General features: G+C 51.7%; 1 protein-coding gene across 1 annotated transcript; it reads right to left on the bottom strand.

Annotated features, from left to right (window-relative positions):
- Positions 1-5,943: 5,943 nt before the first annotated feature.
- Positions 5,944-9,442, bottom strand: TMEM42 (transmembrane protein 42). Its single transcript, XM_070359472.1, has 3 exons — positions 9,197-9,442; positions 7,197-7,343; positions 5,944-6,601 (listed from the first exon to the last, which is right to left on the bottom strand). The coding sequence occupies exons 1-3, from the start codon at positions 9,386-9,388 to the stop codon at positions 6,461-6,463; spliced, it is 480 nt and encodes a 159-aa protein (XP_070215573.1). The 5' UTR covers positions 9,389-9,442; the 3' UTR covers positions 5,944-6,460.
- Between the last annotated feature and the right edge of the window lie 1,614 nt (positions 9,443-11,056).

Here is an 11,056-nt window from a genome sequence, read left to right on the forward strand (position 1 = left end):
AGGATGGGTCACCCTTCTTTAACCCCCTTCTTTTCCTGGAGCTGGTTCAAGTCAGGGCCCTTCTGGCTGGCCTGCCTGCTTTCACACCCTGAGGTGGAGGCCCACGGGGTCACTGAGGCGGCTTTATCCCTGGGGGTCAAGGAGTGAATGGGAGGTACAGGGTGATAGATTTTAACCTCCTTGACCGTGAGAGGGAGAAACTGAAGCAACAGGATCAGCAAATTCACTGGCCACTCTAGGGCCACGTCCAAGGTGGTTCATAAGGGCAGGCCTTCTTGAAAAGGGAAGCTCGGGTCTGGGGGCATCAGGGGACGCAGAGCTGACCCTGCTCAGCTGGGCAGGGGCCTGTGATGGGCCGGCTGGCGTGAGGAGCAGGGGTGTAGAGGGGGATGTTTTGGGTGTTAAGAGTGGGAGTGAAATGTCTGGATGAGAACAAGGTGAGGAGCCTGTGGCTTCCTTGGAGAAAGTCCAGAGGCTGTTTGGCGGGAACAGGTAGGCAGGGTCCTGCACCAGGATGGGTAGAGCCATTCACCATCTTCCCCCGTCCCTCCCCCTGCCCCGTGTCAGCCCCCTTGAAGTTTCCTGATCTTAACTTACCATGATCAAGTAGGTGGGACCACTGGCTCACCCACCACCATCACCAGGGGGCTGGGGCTTCTTCCACGTGGAAAACTGGAAATGGCCCCTGCACTGCAGGTGCCTTGAAGGCCCACCAGCTGTGAGGAAGCGCAGGCAGGGGTCATGAATTTTGGTTTCAGGTATCACAGTTTCAAGTTGCCTGAAATTGTCAAAAGTCAAAGGCAAGCAGACAGCACGTGGTCCTCAGTCCTGCGTCTGGTTTGGGCCTGGGCTTGGTATGTGCTGAGGTCTGTAGGAAAGGCCCCCTCTGGGAGGAAGGAGAGGTGGGAGTGAGGGGCAGAAGTCCTCAGACTTCAGGCAAACACAGTGGAGAGAGAAGACACCTTCAGCAGGCCCAGCCAGGGTGGGCAGAAGGCTCCAGTCAGCTGCTGCTTCCAGGGCTGATGTGCACTGGGACTGAAGAGGTGGTCCCTTCTCACGGGGCGAGTGGGCAGCAGCTTTGGGCTTCTGATAGCCTAGGGTCCAGGGAGGGCCTCTGGGGCTGTGGACGCCTTTGGTTCTGATCACAGACAGCCGTGGTCCAAAACTCAAGGTGGCAGGGCAGGACTCTGGGACCCAGGCTGGGCATTTCTACTGTCAATAAGGTGACACTGTGATTCCACGTGACCTGGCCCAGTGGTTGTGATGCTGTGGTTGGTTGGCCTTTGAATGCTATCTTTCACCCAGCTAGCTCTTGAATCTGCCCTCATATGAGTAATCAAGCATGATCATCTGAAATCTAATGAGTAATAAAATCTAATTATCTGAAAGCTAATATCTAAGGTTTCCTTGGCAGAAAAGCTATGACAAACGTAGACAGCATATTAAAAAGCAGAGACATCACTTTGCTGACAAAGGTCCGTCTAGTCAAAGCTACGGTTTTTCCAGTAGTCATGTATAGATGTGAGAGTTGGACATAAAGAAGGGCACCAAAGAATTGATGCTTTCAAACTATGGTGCTGGAGAAGACTCTTGAGATTCCCTTGGACAACAAGGAGATCTAACCAGTCCATCCTAAAGGAAATCAACCCTGAATATTCATTGGAAGGACTGATGCTGAAGCTCCAATACTTTGGCTACCTGATGCAAAGAGCCAACTCATAGGAAAAGACTGATGCTGGGAAAGATTGAAGGCAGGAGGAGAAGGGTATGACAGAGGATGAGATGGTTGGATGGCATCACCAATTAAATGGACATGAGTTTGTGCAAACTCCAGGAGATGATGAAGGACAGGGAAGACTGGGGTGCTAGAGTTCATGGGGTCGCAAACAAAAATCCCTAGGCAAGAAATGCTTAAATGTTCAACCAAGGCTCAGAACCGGTCAGAGCTGCCACCTCCTTCCGGGGCATCAGGCAAAGTCTAGTTGGTGATGAGAACAGTCTTCTCAGCAGGAACCTGATGAGAAATTTCTTCTCAGCAGGAACTTGATGAGAAATTTCTTGAGTCCAGGTTTTGTTAGGATGCCTTGTATGTGGAATCTGATGGGTTTCCCCTGGCTTCACTGTCCTGGAAAATTCAAAGACACACAACCATTCAGTTGGCGGGGAGTGCTGCGGGAGAGGGGAGGGGCGCTGTGTGAGAAGCCGGGAGTCCCAGCCTCAGCTCAACCTCTTTGAAGGGTCCTGGCTGGTCCTGGGCAGGGCACATGGGCGTCCACACTGCGTGCTGTGAGAAGTACCTAGGAGCTGTAGATGATTACTAAGGATGAGACCCAGGCTGGAGAGTCAGTTGCAGCCGTTAGGGCTGGAACATGCTGCCAGGGCTGGGCGGGGATGTCAGTAGTATTTCTGCCATTGGGAGCACTGCGTATAAACCGATGAGCTGAAAACAATTGCAGCCTCCAACTTGCTGAGTCTGATCCACACACCGATTTTTACAACTTGAATTATTATAGAAGACCTTCACACTGTAGAAGAACAGACATGCTCCTCTAGCTTATTCTGAAAGATCAGAAGATCCAGAAGTACAGCGCTCAAGTTCCTACACAGTCTCAGTTAGCCAAAATGAGCAGCAGCACCTACTGTTTACAAGGTACCTCAAACATCCCTAGAGACATGACTGCCTGGAGACACGTGTGTTTTCCCCAACTCCTCTCAGGAGGTGGGAGAAATTTTCTGCTAAGCCACTTAGGTGAGGGTGGGGAGTGAAATTCCCCAAGAGAAACTCTTGACGCTTAAGTTGTGAAAGACCCCTCACTACCTTTGGGGGTGGGGTGGGGTGGGGGGTGCGGGGAGGGCAGGAGGTGCGCACCTGCAGGAAAGAGTTGCTAAGAAGCTTTTCACTGTAACTTTCGCATCTTTAGAATTTTGTACTACGTGCAAATAATTACTTATTCCAAAAATTAAAATGTTAAAGATTCAGTTGAGCGAAAACTTAAAAAAAAATTGCCTACTGATGCATCACTTCTTCAGAAAATCTAATTTGGAAAAGCAAAGTGTTATTTGTCTTAGGAATACACCTGGCCTGAAGACTAAGCCAACCAGGGCACCCCCCAGGGGTCTTAGGGACCCACCCCAAGCCAAGACTGAGCTCCAGGCAGGAGCCCTGTCTGCCTCTAGTGGCTCACCTCTACTGGGAGCTTAGCATACTGGAAAGATACAAATTCCTGAGAGGTGGTCATTTCTTCAGACTCTAGAATTTCTGCAATGATGAAACCTTTGATGATTGGGTCATCATCAAACATAGGGAGTCCAAGTAGGTATTGGAATCCAAGGACACAGTTTCTTCAGATGCTGCCGAAGAGCTAGAGAGAAGGGATGTGGTAATTTACTACAGTCCCCCAAAACAAGTTACCATCAAGCACAGAATTAGATGAAATCTGGATGGACAGAACTGGGTTACTTTGGGTAAGTCTCTTCCTCTTTCTGGAAAACAAGCAGCTGAGCTCAAGATGAAATAACAATTGCATTATCCAGGCTCCCATCCTGAGTCCATGGAGACATCACCAGCTTTAGGACTTTCTGCCCATTCTCAACTGCCCTGGCTACCCACAAACCTGGTTAGAGTAGGCATTTGAGACAAAATCTTTGCCATCATAAAAGACTTCCAGTGCTACTTCTAGCACCCCTGATTCATGACTGTGATGGACCCCACGCTTCTGGACTAGTAGTCTCTTTGGCCCCCATTTTCTCTGTGCATAGATTCCTTGTAACTATCAAGTGGTAGCTACTTAGGAAATGTTCATTTGTGTTAACTCACAAACCGTGAAAACCAAGTCCTCTGAAGCAGGGACACACGTGCACATGGGGGTTATCATCCACCCTTGGACACAGGCAGACCAGTCTCAGGAGGAAGCTACATGGCCTAGTGGTAGGGGGTGGGGTCCTGCAAGGTCTCCACGAGAGGTTTGGAACAGTAAGGGTTGGGAGGTCAGACATGGGGGGCATGAGTTAAGACAGGAATCAAAGAGATGTTCACTTCCTGAGCCAGCTGTGCAGGACTTCCACGGGGCAAATGTGGGACAGTCCTAGCACAAACAGTTAAGAACAGGAACAATCGTAAACCACTGGGGACAAATGAGATCCTTGAGCCCACACAGAGAGATTGTTTCATAGATGGATAGATGGTTGATAGATCAGACAGACAGATGATAGACTGGGGTGAAGGAAGGGTTTTGGTTACAGAATACCAGGGCCCAGTAGGTAAGCGTGGAGGAGAGCTGAAGTTGGGAAATGACTCTTAAACCATCAGAGAAGGTTGGTTCAGACGAGTCATGCATGCACACTCAGTCGTGTCCAACTCTTTGTGACCCTATGCACTGTAGCTTGCCAGGCTTCTCTGTCCATGGGATCCTCCAGGCAAGGATACCTGAGTGAGTTGCCATGCCCTTCTCCAGGGGATCTTCCTGACCCAGGGACTGAACCCACATTTTGTGCATTAGCAGGTGGGTTCTTTACCACTGAGCCACCTGGGAAGCCCCAGCATGAGCTGTCAGTGGAGACTAAATTGTTGGGGGGGGGCGGGGGCGTGGCGGGGAATGACGGGAATGATTTTCATGAGGACCAGCATATTTGCATGACCTCATTTACTTGTTTACTCCAACGAACTTTGTCCTTTCTGAAATGAAATGGGAAGGAGTTGAGATGCCTCAGGGAGTGTGAAGCAGCAAAAGCTGAGATGCTGGGTGACACAGCAGAGACTGAAGTAATGCAGACATAGCCAGGGCACACTTAAGAGCCTTAAAAACCAGAAGAGCCACAAAAGGATGCTCCAAGGAGCCTCCCAAGAGGACCTGGCCGTGATCATGCCTTGGTTTTAGACTTCCAGCCTCCAGAACTGTGAAAGAATACGTTTCTATTGGGTTAGCCACCAATTTTGTGGCCATTTGTTTCTGCCCTAGGAAAGGAATTCAGGGCACAGAGTCCATGTGTAGTACTGGAGCGTCCTCGCCCGCCGCCTCCTTGAGGCCCTGCAGTGTGACTCAGCACCCTCATGCAGGTGGGCTCACGAGGTCAGAGCAGTGCTGGGACTGCAGGAAGCCATACCTCAGCCATAATTTTTATTTTTTTTAATGCTTTTGTTTTCTGTAGTTATTGCACCTGGGTGGGTGGAAAAGACTGAAATGTCAACTGCCCGTAATGTCATATCATAAATGCTGGGGAACCATCCCGATCAGGGTAAGCTGTGAGGGAAGTGTTGGCAGGATACGACTTCCTTGTTTTTTGCCACCAGTAGGCGAGTTGGAATTTAAATCCTCTCAGTATTAAAAAACAAAACCAGTCTGCATAATGGATGATGTTTGCTGTAACTTCTGCCTCTTGGAGTCTCAGGAGAGAGATGACAGATGGAGACACACTGGTAGGGTTTTAAAAGGCAAAGTTGTTCTCATACCAAAGTTAGCGATAGTTGCTAAGGCTCTCTTGTGAGACCATCAGCCTATGACTTTTCAGCTTGTGTGTGGATTTCTGGCGGTGGGGGGGGGGGCGGGGGCGACTGTCCAATCAGGACTCAAAAATGACAAGACGGCAACTTCCCTGGGGCAGGGGGTGGTCCAGTGGTTAGGACTCTGTGCTCTCACTGCCAAGGACCAGGGTTCAATCCCTGCTCAGGGAACTAAAATCCCAGAGGCCAAGTGGCACAGCCATAACATAACATAAAATATTGTAAGAGATATGGACAGATATGCTCCTGAATTTGAAGAACACTTGCCTGGGTAGAGTCAGGAAGGAACTGGCAGGCAGAGTGTAGCCAAGTCCCAGGCCTGGAAGTGGGGATGGGATTTCAACTTCCCTCCGAGAACTACAGCTCACCCCAGTTGCTCTTACTCCAAAAAAATGAGGAAAGGAAAAAAATCAGGACAGAATTGAGATCACACACCTGGCAGCTTAAACTTACAAAACAAAGCATTTATTAATCCAGTTTTTCTTCTCTTGCTTTAATACAGAAGCATGAGGCTGATGGTCTGGTAACATCGATGTGAAGCCAAAAGCCCAACCAGTCCTGATTCCAAAATCCCGTGACTGGCCTTCGTTAGGCAACAGGATTGCAGTTACAGTGTGGTCTCAAGTCCATACAGGAAGCTGACCAACCCCAGGGTCTCCTGCACCTGCCGGGGCCTGCTGGGTGGGCCGGGAAACATGAGAATCAACAGCACAGTGCAGACGGATGGAGGCGGCGGCTTCGGGCAGAACACTGCCGAGCTGTACTTCCCCTGACAGAAGCTGGAGCTGTCCACCCACAAGGCTTCTTGGTCATGGGCCCACTTCCCTGGGCAGCATCCTCCTCTGGCCCAGGGTCGGAAGGCTGAGCACCCAGATCGCCCTGAGCTGCGGTCCCCACACGCCAGCCCGAGCCTGAGCCGCCATGACTGTCTTTCCAGTGGGTCTGCCCAGCCGGCTGGTGCTACCGCTGCTTGTGCGGAAGGGGCTTCCTGGGCGGTGGGAGCTCCCTGTGGATCAGGGTGAGTCCACAGAGGATGAGGAACACTCCACCCCACCACAAGACCTCCTGGCACTCTCCGTACAACACAAAACCCAGGAAGGCCTGTGGGACAGAAACAGCTGTGAGGCTGGGTGGACACGTGCCTGCAGGGTGGGTGGGCACCACCTGACTCCCCTGTGGCCAAGTGCCTCCCAGGGCAGGAAGAAAGGTCTGGAGCTGGAAGTCTTGGGCCTGAAACCCAGCTGTGATCTTCAACAAGTCTCACCTGTAGAAGTGGGGCAGGTACCTCCTCATGGCAGTGGACCAGCAGAGGGGACAAGAGAGGCCAGCAGCGGCCAGCAGCCAGGCCCTGCACACAGCCGGCCCAGCACGCCCGCCCTGCTTGGACTGCACGCTGACTGGCTCAGCCCCACTGGGAGGGAAGAACCTCCACCCTCCATGTCTCCTGCCTGAGTTCACATATCCTTGTGGAGCAGCAAACAAATAGGCTTTCGACAGCTGGACTTCCTTGCCATCTAACTTGAGAAGGTCACCAAGTTTGAGAGGTTGGAGGAGAAGCCACAGGGAGTCAAGATACCGCCCAACCTCTGCTTCGGTTCCTGTCCCTTCTCCTAGGTGGGAAAGCAGGTGTTGCCCAAGGACAACCCACCCAGAACCCAGGTTTGGGACAGAGGAACCATACACTCAGGCTACTCACCGAGTTGAGGATGTTTGAAAAAGTCACTGTGACAGATGCAATGGCTGAAGACATAGACAAACTGAGGCCCCGGCTAAAGAACGTCCACATCAGAGAATTGGTGGTAGCCATCATAATAATGCCTAAGACGCAGAAGCCCACGTTCACCTGCAGGAGAAAGGATCACTGCAGCCACGGTCAGCCCTGGACAAGCTTGACCAGCAGCCACCCTTACAGCCACCCAGGGTCACAGTCACTGCTGGCAGCCAGGCCACCACAGCCTGGGGGTCCTCAGAGCTTTCTTGCATAGGACTTCACTTAACCCTCAGCCAGTGGCACACTCATTTAACAGCTGAAACAAACTCAGAGAAGACATTTATTTGGCCATTGTACTAACCATGTGACCTTGGGCGGAAGTAAAGTGCTAATTCATATCCAGTTATCTCCTATTGAACACCAGTCTGTTACGGCCCCACAGTGACCAGCAAGGAGGGGGAAGTTCAGTCCCAGTGGGCCAAGTAGTTACCCCAGTCTGAGTAAATGAGGGGCAGGGTCCTCACATGCCAGAATCAGGTAACACAGGAATTGGTGGTCTCCCTGCTGTCCTATGCAGCCTATAAGCCACTCAGCCAGGTCCCACCAGGCATTCTTGAGCTTCTACTTGGTAGCAGGCCCTGAGCTAAGTGTTACAAGTACATTTTTATTTATTCCTTAACTTCATTTTACAGATAAGGAACCTGACGCATTAAGGAGCTTGCCTGAAGTGCCACAGCTTGGGGGAGCTACCAGGATTCAGGCCCAGGCAGTGGGACTCCATGCTCTGAACTAGGACACAGCATGGGAAACCACACCTGGGAGTGTCTGACTAGTGATTCCAGGTGTCTCTTGGAGAACATGCAGATTTCATTCATTCGTTTGTTTCAGGAGAGTACTGAGAGAACAGAGGATCTTTAGAAGCCTCCTACACAAAGGACATGCGGACCCCTTACTTGGTTTTGAGTTATTAACCTGCGTGCAGAGAGCCGCTTCCCCTGGGGATGGCACACATCTACACCTCCTCTTCTTTCTCCTGACAGTTTTCCAGCAGCTGAATATATGGTGTCTTGAGGAAGGAGTGTCTCTGTATAATTTACACAGAAGCCCCATTATGTGCCAGCGGCAGCCTACTTATGTAAAGGCTTATGAAGGTCTGCTGCACAACTGAGAAAACAAGAAAACCTCATGGCTCATGGTTACTCATCTTACTTTGGACCACTTACTCCAATGAGAATTATACACGTCAGGATACCAACCTCAAGCATGGCAGTGCCCACTGGATTAGCCCTTAACAGGCTTAAACCTAAAGAACCAGACTGTCTACTGTCTCAGTTGAGGACTAACCCTGAGTTGCAGCAGCTGCAATGAAAACTCGACCAAGTAGAACCTGGCCTATTTGACTGGAGATAGGACCTTAGCAGACGTGGGGAGGCAGTTCAAGAGTTCTCAGCATTGGGGAAATATCCAAAACGGTTGTCTCAATCTTCCTTTTATAGGACATCCCAAATTCCCAAGTTTCCTGGCAGGTGGGTTGACCAGTCAAAACACCCGTTAAAGACGGAGTTGGGCAACAGGCTTCTCACCTTAAGAGTCACGTGGAGAGAAATGCTCAGGCACAAAGGGCTTAAAATGAAAGGTAGACAGTGGATGTAGGAGGTGTGCGTCTTCCCCGAGAGTGAACTAGCCCAGTCGGAGGGCAGATTTTTGGGGTCCCTGGTAAGGTAACAGGCCTCAGTCCCCAACGTCTCTTACCACCTACATTAGACGAGGGCTGGGCGTGATTCCGAGTCGAGGTATGCTCTTCTGCCCCCGCTGTTCTGCAGCGCCCGGTTACGGATGGGCCCCCCAACCCACCCCTCAAAACAGACCCGCGGGGGTCGGACGGCCCCAGCGCCGCCAGCCCCGCCCCGCCCCGGAGCCCCGCAGCGCCCCTCCTCCGCCTGGCCCCTCCCGCCGGCCCACCGCAGCAGCGCCCCCAGCTCGACCTCTCTGCCGAAGGCCAGCTTGGCGGAGGCGGCGGCCAAGGCCCCGAACGCGCCGGCGCACAGGCAGTTGAACACGCCCCAAAAGCGGCGCCGCATCGCGCCGGCCTGGAGGTGCGGGGGGAATCCGGCAGAAGTGTTAGGGTAGGCGGCGGCGCACACCCCTCCGCCTCCGGGCAGCGGTCTTCCGGCCATGGCGCTCGCAGCCACCTCTCGGGGTGCCAGCCAGCGGCTGGGCCGGAGGCGCGCGACGATTGGACGGCGGCCTCACGTGAGCGCCGCACCACGTGAGTGGGATGGCCAATTGCGGCTCCGGGATGGCCTCGAAGAGCGGGGCCGCCGCAGTCTTCCTGGCGGTGGTCGATTTTCCGCGTTAGGTTTAGGCTTTCGCAGGAGCACTCCTGCACCGATATATCCAAGGCTGACTGTGATCACTGTTGTAGAACAACTCCTCGTGACTCAGCAGTTTCAACCCCTGTTACTTGGTGGGGTCCAGCATCAGTTTCCCTTAAGAATTGTTTAAAATGCCTAATCCCAGGTTCTCTGCCCCACACCCATTGAATCAGAATCTACATTTTTAACAAAACCCCCAGGAGACTGACCTGCACCTCCTAGAAGCACAAAATGGAGAGATGCAGATGGGAGAGGGCGCTAGAGATCTGCAGGCTCAGTAAGAAAGCGGAGTTGGAGTTGAGGGCTGGGGAGGGAGGTTAGGGCTTCTGGCAGCTCAGATGGCCCAGATGGTTACATGCACATTGTAGGAAATTTAGAAAGTATAATTAGAAGAAAATGTCATCCATCATCACCCCACTGAGATACTCAGGATTGACATTACTTCCACTTTTCCATACACTTAAATACTGCTAAAATGTTTTCACTTAAGAAGTAGTACATTTCTCTGAAAACAAACTGTCGTTGGGAATTTCCTGGTGGTCTAGTGGTTAAGACTCTGCTTCCACAGCATGGGGGGCACAGGCTTGATTCTTGGCTGGGAAACTTAAGACTGGCATGCCATGTGACAGGGACAAAAATAATTTAATTTTCAAAAGATATATGTGCTTAGTTGCTCAATTGTGTCCAACACTTCGAGGTCCCATAGGCTGTTCCAGCCAGGCTCCTCTGTCCATAGGATTCTCCGGGCAAGAATTCTGGAGTGGGTTGCCATTCCCTACTCCAGGAGAATCTTCCCCACCCAGGGATCCAACCCACATCTCTTGAGTCTCATGCCTAATCCCCAGCACCTGTGAATGTGAATATATTTGGAAATGGGTCAACTGTAATCAAATTAAGATGAGGTCATTAGGGTGGGCTCTAATCTGACTACTGTCTTTAGAAGAGAGGAAGACACAGGGAAGAATGCCCTGTGACCACAGAGGCGGAGATTGGAACGCTGTATCTACAAGCCGAGAAACACAGGGTTGCCAGCAACACCACAAGGTAAGAAAGGCATGGAACAGCTTGTACTCTTGAGGCGTGAGCCTTGCTAGCACCTGGATTTTAGACTTCTAGTCTCCAGAACCGGAGAAGGCAATGGCACCCCACTCCAGTACTCTTGCCTGGAAAATCCCATGGACAGAGGAGCCTGGTAGGCTGCAGTCCATGGGGTCGCTTAAAGTCAGGCATGACTAAGCGACTTCACTTTCACTTTTCACTTTCATGCATTGGAGAAGGAAATGGCAACCCACTCCAGTATTCTTGCCTGGAGAATCCCAGGGACAGAGGAGCCTAGTGGGCTGCCATCTATGGGGCCGCACAGAGTCGGACACGACTGAAGCGACTTAGCAGCAGCAGCAGTCTCCAGAACTGTGAGAGAATATGGTTTGGTTGTGTTAAGCCACCTGGTTTGTGCCAGTTCGTTGTGGC

Source organism: Bos mutus, chromosome 22 (assembly GCF_027580195.1).
Source record: "Bos mutus isolate GX-2022 chromosome 22, NWIPB_WYAK_1.1, whole genome shotgun sequence".
In the NCBI taxonomy this organism is placed as follows: Eukaryota; Metazoa; Chordata; class Mammalia; order Artiodactyla; family Bovidae; genus Bos; species Bos mutus.